The sequence below is a fragment of the Taudactylus pleione genome, unplaced genomic scaffold, assembly GCF_031769625.1.
Source record: "Taudactylus pleione unplaced genomic scaffold, aTauple2 ptg000357l, whole genome shotgun sequence".
Classification (NCBI taxonomy): domain Eukaryota; kingdom Metazoa; phylum Chordata; class Amphibia; order Anura; family Myobatrachidae; genus Taudactylus; species Taudactylus pleione.
This window is the reverse complement of record NW_028284758.1, coordinates 30,379-50,158: the sequence shown is the minus strand read 5'-3', so window position 1 is coordinate 50,158 and position 19,780 is coordinate 30,379. Positions and strand designations below refer to the sequence as shown.

Sequence of the window (19,780 nt, the reverse complement as noted above, 5' to 3'; positions counted from 1 at the left end):
TATGCCCACTCACCTTCGCTGCCATCAACCCCGTTTACCAGTTCACTCCCCCACTCGGCATCCATAAACCTTTTCCTCTCTAAGTGCCTCATTTAATGATCCGTATTACCAGCTAGTGTGTATATACTATACTATAATTAATAAATATATATATATATATGTGCAAGGGATAGTCAGCATTACCTACCGCTCTGCAAAGTCCAGCAATGTCCCCCTTCTCGGCACCATCCTCCACGCTGTTCCTGGTAGCCAATTGCTACCAGCGATCGGTAGATGTGTCATGCATATGCGCGCAAGCCAGTCCGCACATGTGCGTTACACTTTTACCTGGCAGGGACTTGGCAATGCCCAGAAAGCTGCGTTGGGTCCCCATTGCCATCAATGGCGACCGTTTAGCTCTCGCCATCTACAGTAACGATAATGTAGGCGATACAGTGACAAATAGCAGGAAACTAAGATTACTGCTGTTTATTAAATACTGAAAGAAGGACATAACCCCCGTTACTGAGTGCTAAAGGCGTTATGTCTGGTTGTTAAATGTCCTAAGAATCCATTGATCATTTCCCCCTCACAGCACATTAAGTCTTTACATAAAAGAGCCACCAGAACCTGCGCTGTATGTATTAATCACGCCCACCTCACTTAGGGCTCTATTTACTACAATCCGCATACTGAATTCAGATGGTAGTATATTAACTAGGGGTGAGCGGGTTCGGATCTCTGAAATATCCCGAGTCAGGCTCGACTTTTCCCGCCTGACTCGGATCTGAAATCGAGGCAAAACGTCATCATCCCGCCTTCCGAATCTCGCGGGTTTTGGATCCTATATAAGGTACCCGCGTCGGCGCCATTTTCTCACTCGGCTGTGGACAGTGAAGAGGGAGGGTGGGAGTTAGGGCTGTGTAGTGTAGTGTAGTGTAGTGCTGCTGTTGTCCACTACTTCAAAGTCCATAGGGGCTGGCTGTGTTGTGCTGTGCTGCTGTTGTTAATAGGGGCTGTGTCCACTACTTCAAAGTCCATAGGGGCTGGCTGGACTGTGTTGTGCAGTCAGTTCTCCATAGGGGCTGTGTCCACTCCAAAGTCCTGTGCAGTGTCCCAGTCCTAAAGGGGTGCTGTAGTGTTGTCCAGGGGGTGCTCTGTCCATCAGGGGTGCTCCCCCCAAGTGCTAAAAAAATAATATATTTTCTGTGTTTGTGAATTGTGTGCGCAGTAGCCGCACGTGCATCAACAAAGTAGTGCCAAGCGTGCGCCTGTGTCATAAGTAAAGGGCCGGCTGGCTTGACCGTTAAAGGGTGCTGTAACCCCCAAAGTACACTCCAGTCCAAACCAAAAAAAAAATTATTTTCTGTGTTTGTGAATTGTGTGCGCAGTAGCCGCACGTGCATCAACAAAGGAGCAGCGCCAAGCGTGCGCCTGTTTCCCATAAGTAAAGAGCCGGCTGGCTCATTTCTTAAAGGGTGGTGTAACCAACAAAGTGCACTACTCTCCAGCAAAAATAAAAAAATATTTTCTGTGTTTGTGTGCGCTTTAGCCGCACGTATATATCAATATAACATAAATGGAGGACCAAACTTTCTCCGATAAAAATAAAATGGGGAAAGATCAAGAACCACTTCCTCCTAGTGCTGTTGCTGCTGCTGGGAGTTGTTCATCATCCCAGAGAGGAAGTAGGAACATCACTACTTTTACTAAACAATTGACCCTCCAACAGTCCTTAGCGATGAGGATGAAGTACGACAGCAGTCATCCTGAAGCAAAACGTATAACTGAGGCCTTGACTGCTATGTTGGTGTTAGACGTGCGTCCGGTATCCACCATTACAGCAGTGGGATTTAGACAATTGATGGAGGTAGTGTGTCCTCGGTTCCAAATCCCGTCTAGATTCCACCTGCATCCTCAAAGCAGCAGCGACAAGCGTGCGTCTGTCTGTTAAAGGGTGGTGACACCCTCAAAGTGCGCTCCACAAACAATAAAAATATTCCATCTTCTTTTTTCTGTCTTTGTGAATTGTGTGGGCTGTAGCCTCACCTGCATCCTCAAAGCAGCAGCGACAAGCGTGCGTCTGTCTGTTAAAGGATTACATCGGTGACAGCATCCAATTAGGCATGTCAGACAGTCCGTACCTGTACTGGCAGGAAAAAGAAGCAATTTGGAGGTCCCTGTACAAACTGGCTCTATTTTACCTGAGTTGCCCCCCCTCCAGTGTGTACTCCGAAAGAGTGTTTAGTGCAGCCGGGAACCTTGTCAGCGAAAGGCGTAGGAGGTTGCTTCCACAAAATGTGGAGAAGATGATGTTCATAAAATGAATTATCAACTCTTCCAGGGAGACCAGCCTCCAGAACGTACAGAGAGACCTGTGGTTCCAGCGGGGACGAATTAATACTCTGTGAGGATGAGGATGTACACACTGAAGAGGGTGAGGAATTGGTGGATGAGGAGGATGAGGATGACATCTTGCCTCCGTAGAGCCAGTTTGTGCAGGGACAGATTAATTGCCAGCTTGTTTTGTGGGGGCCCAAACGAACCAATCATTTCAGCCACAGTTATGTGGCAGACCCTGGCGCTGAAATGATTGGTTTGTTAAAGTGTGCATGTCCTGTTTATACAACATAAGGGTGGGTGGGAGGGCCCAAGGACAATTCCATCTTGCACCTCTTTTTTTTTTCTTTGCATTATGTATAGTTTGGGGCCTAGTTTTTCAGACTGCCATCCTGTCTGCCACTGCAGTATCACGCCTAGATGGGTCACGTGTTTGTGCCGCCCACTCGTGTCGCTTAGCATAGTCATCCAGCTACCTCGGTGCAACCTTTTGGACATAAAAACACTATTGTGAGGTGTGAGGTGTTCAGAATAGACTGGAAATGAGTGGAAATTAAGGTTATTGAGGTTAATAATAGCATAGGAGCAGAAAAACCTACAAATTCTGTGATTTTAGCTGTTTTTATGCTTTTTTTCAAAAAAATACAGATCCAAAACACAAAACCCAGAACCCAAAACACTGAAGGGTGGTTTTGGCAAAACCAATCCAGATCCAAAACACGAAGAAAGATCCAGATCCAAAACCAAAACACAAAACACGAAAAGTGGCCGGTGCACACCCCTAATATTAACGAGTGACTTCAGGCAATATCACAGGGACTTACTACAAATCCCTTACAGGGACAGAGCTTGCGATAAAGCTCTGTCCCTGTAAATCCCCTTCGGAGCCATATCACGGTATTTTCGCCCAAAAAAACGTGACAAAGAGCCCGCTCATGTGCCGACCGGCCGCTGCTGCTACCCCCCTCCCCCAGCGCTAACCCACACCCTCGGTGCTAAGCTCCGCCCCCGTGATCACAGATTTCCCCGCAACCCCCCTCCTCCCTTAATTACACTTACCTGTATGCTCCGGACCTCCGGTGGTGTTCTCCATGCCTCCGGTCAGGTGATCTCCCATACTTCACTGGGATCCGATCACCTGATGACCGGGCAGCAGTGCACTGTGGGAGACCAGCTGACCGGAGGGGAGCAATCACCGGAGGCCCGATCACCGGTCCCTGGAGTCAGGTAAGTAATTTTTTTTTATTACTATATTTTTTACTTTTTTTACACTGTATCAGTTTGCGGTCTGTTTAGACCACACAGCTGATTACTGGGACCAACTCCCGGCTCTACTCTGCCGGTTAGAGCGGAGCAGGAGTCCGGTAACCGGGGGAGACCCTGGATAACGCAACCTCCAGGTAACGTTATTATCACAGGGCTTTCCTCGATATTTTTCACATTTTATTTTTAGTAACTCTGGTGGGATCACATTTCCCATTACAATTATGGGAAATGCGATCTGCTTACTAAAAATAAGTGATGATTAGGGGTTGGAGTAGAATTTTACGAATTCTACTCCAATTGCCCTGTAATAACTACAGGTGATACTAACATAATGTGATAAGGGTGTGAGAACACAAAACAGCCTTTGGGCTCTATTTATTAACATTATTTTTACTAAAATAAAGTGATAAATGCTGTTTTGTGTTGTCACACCCTTTTCACATTATGTTAGTATCACCTATAGTTATTACAGGGCAATTGGAGTAGAATTAGTAAAATTCTACTCCAACCCCTAAGTATCACTTATTTTTAGTAATCAGATCACATTTCCCATAATTGTAATGGGAAATGTGATCCCACCAGAGTTACTAAAAATAAATTGTAAAAAAATACTGGGGGAAGCCCTGTGATAATAACGCCACCTGGAGGTGGCGTTATCCAGGGTCTCCCCCGGTTACCGGGCTCCCACTCTGCTCTAACGGGGAGAGCAGAGGCGGGAGCCGGTACCAGTAATCAGCTATGTGGTCTAAGCAGACCGCAAGCTGATTGCTCTACAAAAAAGAAAAAAAAATTGAAACATTTTTTTTTTTTTTTTTACTTACCTGAATCCAGGGACCGGTGATCGGGCCTCCGGTGATGGCTCCTCTCTGGTCAGCTGGTCTCCCATAGAGCCCTGCTTCCCGGTCATCAGGTGATCGGGCCCCAGTGCAGTATGGGAGATCACCTGATCGGGAAGCCTGGGGAAGATCACCAGAGGCCAGGATGATGCAGGTAAGTGTAATGAAGGGAGGGGGGGGCTTAGCGTCGGCGGTGGGTAGCGGCGCCGGTGGGTCGGCGCATGCGCGGGCTCTTAGTTGCGGTATTCTTTCCGAAAATACCGCAACTAGAGTGCGGATGGGATCCGCAGGGACAGAGCTTTATTGCAAGCTCTGTCCCTGCAAGGGATTTATAGTAAATCCCTGTGATATTGCAATGCGAATTCACTCGGTAATATCACACTACAATCCACATTCAATATGCGGATTGTAGTAAATAGAGCCCTTTATCACTTTATTTTAGTCACAATAATGATAATAAATACAGCCCTTAAGGTCCCAGGAGACCAATACTGTTTGTGATCTACAATTATAGTGACCTGCAACAGGAGCTGGGGCTTTGAACATGTTAATTAGCTGCTTCCCAATACTTGTATCCATCCAAGCCACATTAAGTCCCCCCAGAAACCAGAGAGAGATAGGGGGGAGAGAAGTAATAGTATAATTTAGATTCCGCATTTCCCCCTCTTTTCTGTTACAGAACAGTAATGTGTAAGAGATGGGAACACTGAATCTAGGTTATACACTACCCCAGCAGTAGCTGAGCTATGTAGCCTTCTCTCCCCATTCTCTTTTTTCCATGTCCGAATTAGATTTTATCTCATTTCCCCAAAGATTCTTATTTTTATTTTATTTATTCTTTTAATAACCCAAATGCTGCCGACATTGCTGATAACTGTCTGTATGATTATCCCTGGCACCATGCCCTTCCGCAAACAAGGCTTGCCGTATACTCACCGACAGCCCGTCACACTCAGCCGCTGGCCCGCTGTACTGCAGTGCCTCAGGTGCCATCAGCGTTCTCGTGTCAATGGTGTCTCCCTCCTCAGACAGACATCAGTGCGGTGCTGCTCCTCTCACTGTGTGCCCCGCCTGCCCAGATCACAGTGCTGCCCCCTGGGGGCGGACCTGCTCGGCAGCCAGCCCAGCAGGATCATTGGCTGCTCCAGTTGCCTGTCAGTCAGCTGTGCCTGCATATATGATTGTCGCGGCCACGGGCTATACATTGCAAGCGGATGTGTGTGTGGGGGGCGGTGATATTAGGCACCCCCCCCCCCCGTGTGCACGGTTAGAACATCAAGGTTTAGTGCTGGTGTGAGATGCCTCAGCAGGCCGCCCTTCAGGTCTCGGCGCCCTCAGGCAGCTGCCTAATGGAAGTGCCAGCCCTGCGCCCGGCTCCTTCCCTGCAGCACTGCATTAGCCGGAGGCTGGAGTTCTCTTCTGATCTCCAGCTTCCGGCTCTCCCCATGCGCACTATAGTCATGACGTCTCTCCCATAGTACCGAGGAGCAGCTGGGCGGACAGGACGGCGGCGGATACAGGAGCGGGGATTACGGTAAGTGGTTTTTTTTGGGGGGGGGGGGGGGTTTGTACAAGCGGCACTACATGGGTATTATATGGGGGCACTGCTACAGGGGCATAACTATGGGGGCACTACTACAGGGGCATTATATGGGGGCACTACTACAGGGGCATTATATGGGGGCACTGCTACAGGGGCATTATATGGGGGCACTGCTACAGGGGCATTATATGGGGGCACTGCTACAGGGGCATTATATGGGGGCACTGCTACAGGGGCATTATATGGGGGCACTGCTACAGGGGCATTATATGGGGGCACTGCTACAGGTGCATTATATGGGGGCACTGCTACAGGGGCATAACTACAGGAGCACTACTACAGGAGCATTATATGGGGGCACTACTACAGGTGCATTATATGGGGCACTGCTACAGGGGCATAACTACAGGGGCACTACTACAGGAGCATTATATGGGGGCACTGCTACAGGGGCATAACTATGGGGGCACTGCTACAGGGGCATAACTATGGGGGCACTGCTACAGGGGCATTATATGGGGGCACTGCTACAGGGGCATTATATGGGGGCACTACAGGTGCATTATATGGGGGCACTGCTACAGGGGCATAACTACAGGGGCACTACTATATGATTTCCTTAGTTTGAAATCAAGGGGGTAACGTTGGCATTTCTAAATATATTTTGGGGTAAAAGGTATAAAAGTTTCCTGACCCCTGTGATAACCATCTGGACCGGGTGATTTGCCATTAGGGAGACTAGAAATAGCCAGATTACCATAGTTATGTTTCCGATTAAAACCTCTTTTTGCTCCGGAGTCAAGCGCGGTAGCACTGACTCCGTCAAAAAATTACCCTGGGCCTCCTGATCCACTGGAGAAGAACAAAATATGGTCTCAAAATATGTCTGGAATTCAGCTGCTATATCTGGAGACTTAGGCCCTCATTCAGAGCCGCTCGCTATTTGCGGTCGTTCGTTTTCTAAAAAGGGGTGGCTATTCAAATGAACCGTTCGCACTTTGCGGTCTGTTCACGCCTCTAAGTCTGAACGAGCGAGCAAAACATGCGAACGTAAATTTGAAAAATACGCCCCCTGGCCGCTCGCACCATACGTCATGTCCGCTATTTATTAGATTAATCGAGTACATCGACCAGCGTATGAACTGCTCGCTGTTCTTGTGGTTGGTTTTTTCAACCACTATTTTGCGAGCAGTTCTGAGTTAAAAAAAACCAAGTGACGTGGTCAATGACGCTGCTGGATTAATTATGCACTCCCTTAAAACGCCCGTTTGGACCTTTAAGCACGCCTGCGATCGGATTTCCACTCCCCGTTTTCAAACACCTTCCCCTGTTACCACCCACAAACGCCTCATTCTGTCACTCAAATTAGCAGGCATTCGCTATTTTGCGAGCACATGAATTTCGACCGCACTGACTGCTTCGCGCATGCGTATAACAATCCGTACGCATGCGCAGTTGGGCAAACATCGCTCGGAGCGAACGAGCTGCCGCTTACGAGCGGCTCTGAATCAGGCCCTTAGTTCAAGTAAAAAGGTTTTTTGAGACTTTTGCAAATTTAATAAAAAAAAAAAAAACACACTAAGAAATCACTATATATAGTCAGGTGCATAAATATTGGGACATTGACAGAACTGTCATATTTTGGCCTCTAGTCACCACCACAATGGCTTTGAAATGAAACAAACAAGATGTGCTTTACCTGCAGACTTTTAGATTTAATTTGAGGGTAATTGCATCCAAATCAGGTGAACGGTGTAGGAATTACAATGGTTTCTATATGTGCCTCCCACTTTTTAAGGGGCCAAAAATAATGGGACAAACTAAACAATCCTAAATCTAACTTTCACTTTTTAATACTTTGTTGCAAATCCTTTGCAGGCAATTACAGCCTGAAGTCTGGAACGCATAGACATCACCAGACGCTGGGTTTCATCCCTGGTGATGCTCTGCCAGGCCTCTACTGCAAATGTCTTCAGTTCCTGCTTGTTCTTGGGGCATTTTTCCTTCAGATTTGTCTTCATCAAGTGAAATGCATGCTCAATCAGATTCAGGTCAGGGGATTGACTTGGCCATTGCATAACATTCCACTTTTTAGCCTTAAAAAACTCTTTGGTTGCTTTTGCAGTATGCTTCGGGTCATTGTCCATCTGCAATATAGTGATAATGGACATTATGTATTATATAGATATGTCCTATAGTATATTATGCTGAGTGAGTATCTCTTTATATCATCCTTTTGTACATCACACATGTCTGGATAATAGATATTATTGTGTTGTGCAGTATTGGTGGTGGTGGGGTTGTCACTATTGTTTATATGCTGACACTGTCTCCCTGGTTACAGCTGTGGTACAGCGCGGTTGGAAGTCCGGCCTGCTGGCATGTGATGTCATCGCGCACACCTCCGGAAGCAGGGGTCCGGTCTGGCGTGTCTGTCACATGGATGAAATGCTGTAAAAGGTAAGCACGGATTTATTTTTATGTATCCTTAATAAAAGCGATTCCATTTCTGAAACGTCACAGTAAAGGATGAGCCTGACTGATATTTATGAAAGCCCTGGAGTGCCTCCCGCTGAACGGAGATTTATATTGGCGGTCATTGCTGCATTGGTGAGCACCCGGGTACCACTACAGCTGTGTGGAGTGCCGGTCCTGGTTCTTAGATATTAGATATATATATATCTCTCTATCTCGCACCCCCCCCCACCTTCCACTTTCGGACTTGTACACAAACTATTGGGTTTGTGTACAAGGTTGAATCCGGCCCATCGGTCGTCTATTTGATAATTCACATCTCCTTCCCTTATCATGTATGTAATGTAACAGGGTCTCAGAAAGCGGCACACACAACAGGCAGGTTCTTGGTGGAACAGTGTCTTTTAATACAGCAGACACTGCAGTATCTCATATACACACAAAGGCCTGGCCAAACAGGCACAGTGATTAGACATGCAGGTGGGAACAAATGATACCGCCTGGCCCAAAGTGCCAATGTTCAGTCTGCTGCAATAGCATGCACCCACAGTCTGCTATGCTTCCCCAGGCCTACTGGCTGGCCGCTAGATGGCATCACTGCCCAGAGCAACGGGTGAATGAGTGATTTAAACTCTTCCTGACTTCCAGTGATGACTTGCAACTGGACCTGTGCAATCCTGAAAACCTGGAGTTCCAAACCTCCACTGCTACTGCAAAATGCACAGGTTTTACTTTAGTTTCCATTGGAGGAATCCGATCCCACCAGAATATGGGTAATTCAGGCGAGAGGCGTCCCCTCTCACCGCAGTGTGTATGTGTCCTGGTGAGTATATATGATAATGACTGTGTATTACCCTGCATCTTCTGGCCCTTCTCATATGTTCTGTCTGTACCTGCTGATATCTCTGGACACAATACAGCTGTATCTGATGTACTGTTTTTGGCACAATGGGCGGCATATACTGTATATCGAGCATCGCAGTTTGAATGTGATACATTGCGCCACTTAATAACGTTGTATGCTTGTAGATTTGCAATTAAAACCACAAAGGACAGCTCTTCCGATAGACGCTGACCTTTGCGGTGTGGGGGCTTCGTATGTCCCCGGAGTCCTTCAGCACATACGCGAGTCGTCTGGGAGGGGGATACTATTGGATCCCTCTTGGGGAATTATGTGATATGAATCCCATAGGCTTCTATTAGGCAACACCATCTATAGAGACTCATGGGGAATGCACTTTGCTGTTAGTACATCCCGCCCTTAGGGGCAAGTTTTTAGAGGTGAATTTTAAGAGATGTTGCCCATAGCAACCAATCAGATTCTAGCTATTATCATCTAGAAGGTGCTAGTTAAATGTTAAGTAGAATCTTCAAAAAACTCTTTAGCAGAGCCGTAACTAGACTTTTTGGTGCCCTGTACCATTGTGCAGCTGGCATGGGTCTGCTGAGACATCTGTATATATAATATGGGATGTAGATCACCTGTGGTCCCCGGTGTCAGTCATTGGTTACACCATCGTGCAGCTGGCATGGGTCTGATGAGACATCTGTATATATAATATGGGATGTAGATCACCAATGGTCCCAGGTGTCACATTCATTGGTTACACCATCGTGCAGCTGGCATGCGTCTGCTGAGACATCTGTACATATAATATATATAATATGGGATGTAGATCACCTGTGGTCCCCGGTGTCAGTCATTGGTTACACCATCGTGCAGCTGGCATGGGTCTGCTGAGACATCTGTATATATAATATGGGATGTAGATCACCTGTGGTCCCCGGTGTCAGTCATTGGTTACACCATCGTGCAGCTGGCATGGGTCTGATGAGACATCTGTACATATAATATATATAATATGGGATGTAGATCACCTGTGGTCCCCGGTGTCAGTCATTGGTTACACCATCGTGCAGCTGGCATGGGTCTGCTGACATATTTATACATATATATATAATATGGGATGTAGATCACCAATGGTCCCCGGTGTCAGTCATTGGTTACACCATCGTGCAGCTGGCATGGGTCTGCTGAGACATCTGTACATATAATATATATAATATGGGATGTAGATCACCAATGGTCCCCAGTGTCACAGTCATTGGTTACACCATCGTGCAGCTGGCATGGGTCTGCTGAGACATCTGTACATATAATATATATAATATGGGATGTAGATCACCAATGGTCCCCGGTGTCACATTCATTGGTTACACCATCGTGCAGCTGGCATGGGTCTGCTGAGACATCTGTACATATAATATATATAATATGGGATGTAGATCACCAATGGTCCCCAGTGTCACAGTCATTGGTTACACCATCGTGCAGCTGGCATGGGTCTGCTGAGACATCTGTACATATAATATATATAATATGGGATGTAGATCACCAATGGTCCCCGGTGTCACATTCATTGGTTACACCATCGTGCAGCTGGCATGCGTCTGCTGACATATCTATACATATAATATATATAATATGGGATGTAGATCACCAATGGTCCCCGGTGTCAGTCATTGGTTACACCTTCGTGCAGCTGGCATGGGTCTGATGAGACATCTGTAAATATAATATGGGATGTAGATCACCAATGGTCCCCGGTGTCAGTCATTGGTTACGCTATCGTGCAGCTGGCATGGGTCTGATGAGACATCTGTACATATAATATATATAATATGGGTTGTAGATCACCAATGGTCCCCGGTGTCAGTCATTGGTTACGCCATCGTGCAGCTGGCATGGGTCTGATGAGACATCTGTACATATAATATATATAATATGGGATGTAGATCACCAATGGTCCCCGGTGTCAGTCATTGGTTACACCATCGTGCAGCTGGCATGGGTCTGCTGACATATTTATACATATATATATAATATGGGATGTAGATCACCAATGGTCCCCGGTGTCACAGTCATTGGTTACACCATCGTGCAGCTGGCATGGGTCTGCTGACATATCTATGCATATAATATGGGATGTAACCTGGAGGACGAGATGCCGGTGGTCGATATACCGACACCAGGCTAAATGCCAACGGCGCTATTTCTACACGAATCAGGATACCGGTGGTGGAATCCCGATCGTAAGAGACCGGTGGCAGATAAGTATAAGCCGCTGCCGGAAGGGGGTTAGGTTTAGGCACGTCCTGGGGGGCACTTAGGGTTAGGATTTGAGGGGTAAGATGCTTCCCTTTCTTCGTCGGGATCTCCTCCTGTCGGGCTTCTGCAGTCGGGAACATCCATCCCATTCCCTATGTACTGTATATCTGTATCCAGCACGCCATCACATAGTCCAGGTGTGCTAGTATATAACTATAGGTGGCGGTAACCTGGGATTTGCATGCTGTATAGAGTCCAGTTTTACATGTATACAAAGCTGAACTATGACTGAGCATATCGTACATGCCCTTCATTCCTCACCTATATACCATTAATTCCTTATATAGCGGTAAGGGAAGATATAATGATCACCTGACTGCAGGTACAGCGGGGTATCAGGCAGCAGCTGGGGGCAACGTCCCATATTCCTGCTTCCCCTAATGATCACCTGACTGCAGGTACAGCGGGGTATCAGGCAGCAGCTGGGGGCACAGTGCCATATTCCTGCTTCCCCTAATGATCACCTGACTGCAGGTACAGCGGGTAATCAGGCAGCAGCTGGGGGCAACGTCCCATATTCCTGCTTCCCCTAATGGTCACCTGACTGCAGGTACAGCGGGGTATCAGGCAGCAGCTGGGGCAACGTCCCATATTCCTGCTTCCCCTAATGGTCACCTGACTGCAGGTACAGCGGGGTATCAGGCAGCAGCTGGGGCAACGTCCCATATTCCTGCTTCCCCTAATGATCACCTGACTGCAGGTACAGCGGGGTATCAGGCAGCAGCTGGGGGCAACGTCCCATATTCATGCTTTCCCTAATGGTCACCTGACTGTAGGTACAGCGGGTAATGAGACAGCAGCTGGGGGTAACGTCCCATATTCCTCTGTCCCCTAATGGTCACCTGACTGTAGGTACAGCGGGTAATCAGGCAGCAGCTGGGGCAACGTCCCATATTCCTGCTTCCCCTAATGGTCACCTGACTGTAGGTACAGCGGGTAATCAGGCAGCAGCTGGGGGCAACGTCCCGTATTCCTGCTTCCCCTAATGATCACCTGACTGCAGGTACAGCGGGGTATCAGGCAGCAGCTGGGGGTAACGTCCCATATTCCTGCTTCCCCTAATGATCATGTTGGTGAAAGCCGGGTGGACAGACCCATGGATGACAATTAATGGGAGGCAGGCATTAAATGTTACCGCGCCTTATTAAACATGTCTGGCATTGCGGAGAGCACTTTCTATCAGGAACCGCTGGCATGGATCTTGGAGGAGACGACTGTGTCCAATCTGCTGGCCGGATAGGCTGGGCCATTCGGTGGAAGGAGGTAGTATTTAGAGGTGGGAGGAACATCTAGATTGTAAAATCTTAATCCCAGAGTGAATTATCAGAGCGCCATGACTGTGCCACCAGCGATGTCTGAGGGCAGAGGGGCATCATACTGTATACAGTAAGGTGACCGGACCCGGGATGGAGCCACCCACCAGATAACAGCAATGTCCAGCTCTGCTTTCATCCTACAGGACAAAATGGCTCCTGAAGGTCCTCAGGACCAGGCTGGCTTGGTACTGTATATGCCACACTGATTCCAGGCATGTATAATACCTCTGGAACACATTCCACGCCATCTTGACATGATCAGCAAGCCTGACCCTAACCAGTTGCTGGTATTTCAATCCCATATATATTATTATACTGTAACTGCATTGTGGGGCCCAAGGATCACTCTGCCCACAGGAGAGCACCGGCATCACATGGCGTGGCTGAATATTGCTGATCTCTGTGCACCAGGAGAAGGGAATGGAAACTCTTGGACCATCTCAGGCACTCGGCTGTCTCTGTACATCACAGTGTATTTGTATATACTATATACTTCCAGGGGAAGAATGTGCCCGAGGCACCGTGCCCTACCCTGAGAAAATAAATCTGCTAATACCCAGAATGAGGAAGGGCAGACACCTGTGTTATCCCCGGGACGGTGCTCACACTGCATGTATGTGTCCCAACGTCACCACAGCCTGAAATTCCAGGGTGGTGCTGCCATTATAGCCGAGGCGTGGATCACAGCAGCCCCATGTGTGATAGTGCTTCAGTAGCCTGGGCCCTCAGGAAACATGGACAGGGGCCCACAGACATATAGTTACGCTCCTGGTAAAATATTCACCCTGTATTATAATAACCGGATCATATTATTTATTATTAATAATGATAATTTTATTTCTGTTTTCTCCAATGTTGTGACATTGTTCCAATGAGATTCTACCTACATGCGGTCACGGCCTGGCGGAAGCTGCCTACATGCGGTCACGGGCTGGTGGAAGCTGCCTACATGCGGTCACGGGCTGGTGGTAGCTGCCTACATGCGGTCAGGGGCTGGTGGAAGCTGCCTACATGCGGTCACGGGCTGGTGGTAGCTGCCTACATGCGGTCAGGGGCTGGTGGAAGCTGCCTACACGCGGTCAGGGGCTGGTGGAAGCTGCCTACACGCGGTCACGGGCTGGTGGAAGCTGCCTACATGCGGTCACGGGCTGGTGGAAGCTGCCTACATGCGGCCACGGGCTGGTGGAAGCTGCCTACATGCGGCCACGGGCTGGTGGAAGCTGCCTACATGCGGCCACGGGCTGGTGGAAGCTGCCTACATGCGGCCACGGGCTGGTGGAAGCTGCCTACATGCGGCCACGGGCTGGTGGAAGCTGCCTACATGCGGCCACGGGCTGGTGGAAGCTGCCTACATGCGGCCACGGGCTGGTGGAAGCTGCCTACATGCGGCCACGGGCTGGTGGAAGCTGCCTACATGCGGCCACGGGCTGGTGGAAGCTGCCTACATGCGGTCACGGGCTGGTGGAAGCTGCCTACATGCGGTCACGGGCTGGTGGAAGCTGCCTACATGCGGCCACGGGCTGGTGGAAGCTAACCAGCGGGCACCCAGCTCCCTCCCCGCAGCGGCAGCCAGAGCCGTCCGTAGGCTAGAGCTCACTCGTGAGCTCCGGCTTCTGGCTCAGGCAGTGCACTATGGGAGATACGTCATAACGTGTCTCCCATAGTGCAGAGGAGCAGCCGAGCGGACAGAAGGCAATGGGAGCGGGGCTCAAGGTAAGTATGACTTATTTCTTTTTAGCGCAAGCGGCTGTTCCACTGAGGGCATTACTACTGGGGGTCATTACTACTGGGGGTCATTACTCGGGAATGGTCTTTACTACAGGGGGCATTACTCGGGAAGGGTCGTTACTACAGGGGGCATTACTCGGGAAGGGGCATTACTGTTGGGGGCACCATTTCTGAGGGCATTACTATTGGGGACTACTTGAAGGTAGGGCATTACTACTGGGGCACTAGTACAGTGGGAGCATTACTATTAGGGGCACTAATACAGGGGCATTTATACAGAGGGTACTACTAAAGGGGGCATTACTACTGGTGCCACTACCACAGGGGGCATGACTACTGGGAGCACAACTACAAGGGTATTACTACTGAGGGCATTTATACAGGGGACATTACTATTGGGGACGCTACTACAGGGGCATAACTACTGGGGGCTCTGCATACGGGGCACTACCACAGTGGGCACTGACACTACCGGGGTCCCCATTGCGCATACCCCCAGTTCGTTACATTTAATAGGGGCCCCCACATGTTTGTTGCCCAGGGGCCCCCACAGACCTTAATCCGGCCCTGATATCTGTGGTTCTATATTGTCAATGCGCCATTAGCCCGTGAGACGCGGTGACTTAGTACTGCGCATTGTACCTGAGGAAGTGGCCGGGCCTCATTACATTGCATAGATACGTCTTCTGGGCTAATGTAGGTTAATGTGCGCCTCTCTGAGAGTTCCCTGCACCCTGGCCTGCACCCTGGAGTCACATGGAAAGGTGCAGGATGCGGTCCCTGCATTCCGGCCGGTATATTACCATGCTGACTAGGTGACACCGTGCTCTGGGTACCCGGCACGGACATACAGGGTGACGCCAAGTTTACTGATGTATTGTGAGCGACATTCTGTCCTTGTTGCCGGGGCGCTGGTCGTCATGGCAGCCATTCTGCTCCCCTTAAAGACTCAATATTCAAAGAGAATCCACAATGCAAACTTCTGGGGCCCACAAGGGGGAAACTCCCACCCCCCATCCCAGGCTGTAAGACTCTGCACTGCCCCAGTTAGACGTGAGAAGCCGGACGGCGGACGCCACACACGGTGAGGAGCTCCCTAATGTTCCATGTTATTATAATCCCGTCATGTTACAGCTATGGGGACTGTTATACCTTGTCATAGCTTTCTCATGTACCCTCAGCCTGTGTAACGTGTGCATCATGTATGTACGTGTATACAGTGCCCGCATGCGCCGTGGCGCTCTGCACGGTCACATATTGTCTGCAGATGCTTTCTCCTCAGTTAAGTATAATGTACGATGTATATCCGCCGGCTATATGATACCTGACTTACAGACGTCTGCTGATGCTGTCTGCGCAGTGCGTCCGAGCCCGTTACCATAGTTACAAGCAGCGACTCTCTACTTGTAGAGTGATTGACAGCTAGGGGAGGTTTGGAGAAGGCTGCTGGGTCTGCGACCAGAGACTCGGGCGTGTCGCTGCGTGCATGTACAATCATAGCCCGGCGTCTCCGGTCAAGCGCCCATTCTGTGCGACCATAGACTTACTCAGAGCCGCTAACAGCGAATGTTCTGCGGCCGACGTTGCACCTTTGTAGCGCAGATGTTTGTATTTGCAAAGCTGAAGGTCTGCGTCTCATTACATCTCCCGATGACAGCGACATTTCTGTATTCTCGCATCTCAGCGGCATCAGCGCACAACTCTAACACCTGTACACATGAGGCTCTCTGTGTACATACTGATCACATTGTAATGTCCATATATCCATGTACCACTACACGAATGCTGACACATGTTACATGCTACAGGCATACTAATTACAGTATTTATAGTGTGTGTGTGTGTGTGATACGTATGTTCCATTATATAGAGAATTATTCTAAGGTAGGAGCAAAACAGCCAGTAACTGTGCCCCAGGGTAACACTGTGCTGCACTGCAGGGGGCAGATGTACAATGTGCAGAGAGTTATATGTGGGAGAGACGTGTCCTAGCTCAGAGCTACATTACAGTGTAAGGATAAAGCTGCCCAGCATGTGTGATACCCTGACTCTGATACTGCCAGTAACTGTGCTCCCTGGAGCTAGGACACGTCCCTCCCACATCTAACTCTCTGTACATTGTACATCTGCCCCCTGCAGTGCAGCATGGTGTTACCCAGGGGCACAGTTACTGGCACTATCAGAGTCAGGGTATCACACATGCTGGGCAGCTTTATCCTTACACTGTAATGTAGCTCTGAGCTAGGACACGTCCCTCCCACATCTGACTCTCTGCACATTGTACATCTGCCCCCTGCAGTGCAGCATGGTGTTACCCAGGGGCACAGTTACTGGCACTATCAGAGTCAGGGTATCACACATGCTGGGCAGCTTTATCCTTACACTGTAATGTAGCTCTGAGCTAGGACACGTCCCTCCCTCATCTAACTCTCTGCACATTGTACATGTGCCCCCTGCAGTGCAGCATAGTGTTACCCAGGGGCACAGTTACTGGCAGTATCAGAGTCAGGGTATCACACATGCTGGGCAGCTTTATCCTTACACTGTAATGTAGCTCTGAGCTAGGACACGTCCCTCCCACATCTAACTCTCTGCACATTGTACATCTGCCCCCTGCAGTGCAGCACGGTGTTACCCAGGGGCACAGTTACTGGCACTATCAGAGTCAGGGTATCACACATGCTGGGCAGCTTTATCCTTACACTGTAATGTAGCTCTGAGCTAGGACACGTCCCTCCCTCATCTAACTCTCTGCACATTGTACATGTGCCCCCTGCAGTGCAGCATAGTGTTACCCAGGGGCACAGTTACTGGCAGTATCAGAGTCAGGGTATCACACATGCTGGGCAGCTTTATCCTTACACTGTAATGTAGCTCTGAGCTAGGACACGTCCCTCCCACATCTAACTCTCTGCACATTGTACATCTGCCCCCTGCAGTGCAGCACGGTGTTACCCAGGGGCACAGTTACTGGCACTATCAGAGTCAGGGTATCACACATGCTGGGCAGCTTTATCCTTACACTGTAATGTAGCTCTGAGCTAGGACACGTCCCTCCCTCATCTAACTCTCTGCACATTGTACATGTGCCCCCTGCAGTGCAGCATAGTGTTACCCAGGGGCACAGTTACTGGCAGTATCAGAGTCAGGGTATCACACATGCTGGGCAGCTTTATCCTTACACTGTAATGTAGCTCTGAGCTAGGACACGTCCCTCCCACATCTAACTCTCTGCACATTGTACATCTGCCCCCTGCAGTGCAGCATGGTGTTACCCAGGGGCACAGGTACTGGCACTATCAGAGTCAGGGTATCACACATGCTGGGCAGCTTTATCCTTACACTGTAATGTAGGTCTGAGCTAGGACACGTCCCTCCCACATCTGACTCTCTGCACATTGTACATCTGCCCCCTGCAGTACAGCACGGTGTTACCCAGGGGCACAGTTACTGGCACTATCAGAGTCAGGGTATCACACATGCTGGGCAGCTTTATCCTTACACTGTAATGTAGGTCTGAGCTAGGACACGTCCCTCCCACATCTGACTCTCTGCACATTGTACATCTGCCCCCTGCAGTGCAGCATGGTGTTACCCAGGGGCACAGGTACTGGCACTATCAGAGTCAGGGTATCACACATGCTGGGCAGCTTTATCCTTACACTGTAATGTAGGTCTGAGCTAGGACACGTCCCTCCCACATCTGACTCTCTGCACATTGTACATCTGCCCCCTGCAGTGCAGCATGGTGTTACCCAGGGGCACAGGTACTGGCACTATCAGAGTCAGGGTATCACACATGCTGGGCAGCTTTATCCTTACACTGTAATGTAGCTCTGAGCTAGGACACGTCTCTCCCACATATAACTCTCTGCACATTGTACATCTGCCCCCTGCAGTGCAGCACGGTGTTACCCAGGGGCACAGTTACTGGCACTATCAGAGTCAGGGTATCACACATGCTGGGCAGCTTTATCCTTACACTGTAATGTAGCTCTGAGCTAGGACACGTCCCTGGAGGTTACAGTGTATGTGGGGATAGTGGGGGACTGTGGGTACTGCACCAGGGGGGTACAGTGTGTGATGAAGGACTGTGGTAATAACGCAATAGTTCTGGATTACTTACTTGTAAGTAATCTTACTTGCGAGTACTGAAATAATTCACCTAAATACAGATTCTAATATTAATGATAATGCTTTTACTTAAAGACAGCTTAATCATACATTTTTTGGTTGTAAGTCTGCATTGGTAAAAAAAATGTTATACCAGCAGCATTAGGGAATACTTGTAAAATAAATTTGTGACATCCAGTACAGAATAACAGCCAGCCAATACTTCATACACACGTAACGGCACCAGCACCCCCGAACCTCGTCCTGTGCTCTCTCCTCTATTCTCTGACTGCTCCCCCAATGCCTCTTTCTCTGGTCATATTTATACTTTCATTTTGTTTTACATCCATTTAGTCCAATTAATCTAATTAATATTTGTGCCTTAGAACTCTATTTACTACAATCCGCATTGGTAATGCAGATTGTAGTGTGATATTACCGAGTGACTTCAGGCAATATCACAGGGATTTACTACAAATCCCTTACAGGGACAGAGCTTGCGATAAAGCTCTGTCCCTGTAAATCCCCTTCGGAGCCTTATCACGGTATTTTTGCCAAAAATACTGTGATTAAGTGCCGCGCATGCGCCGACCGGTTGCCGCTGCTACCCCCCCTCCGGCGCCAAGCCCTGCCCCCCGGTGCTAAGCCCCGCCCCCCGCGATCACGGTCCCCCGGCGACTACCCTTCCCCCCCTGGCAACCCCCCTCTCCCCCCGCAACCCCCCTCTCCCTTACTTACCTGCAGGCCTCCGGTGATGATCTCCATTCCTCTGGTCAGGTGATCTCCCATACTGCACTGGGACCCGATCACCTGATGACCGGGCAGCAGTGCACTGTGGGAGACCAGCTGACCGGAGGGGAGTCATCGCCGGAGGCCCGATCACCGGTCCCCTGGAGTTAGGTAAGTAATTTTTTTTTTTTTTTTTACAGTAATCAGCGTGTGGTGTGTGTAGCAATGATCGGCGTGTGGTGTGTATAGCAATGATCGGCGTGTGGTGTGTATAGCAATGATCGGC

The 19,780-nt window shown here is 49.2% G+C and overlaps 1 protein-coding gene across 1 annotated transcript in view; it reads left to right on the top strand.

Moving 5' to 3' along the window:
* Positions 1–19,780, top strand: part of LOC148508559 (uncharacterized) — a 65,438-nt gene that overhangs the window by 24,099 nt on the left and 21,559 nt on the right. Inside the window, exon 3 of the mRNA XM_088444361.1 lies at positions 8,309–8,424. Within this exon, the coding sequence (XP_088300487.1) occupies positions 8,309–8,424 (116 nt within the window). The remainder of the gene's footprint in view (positions 1–8,308; positions 8,425–19,780) is intronic.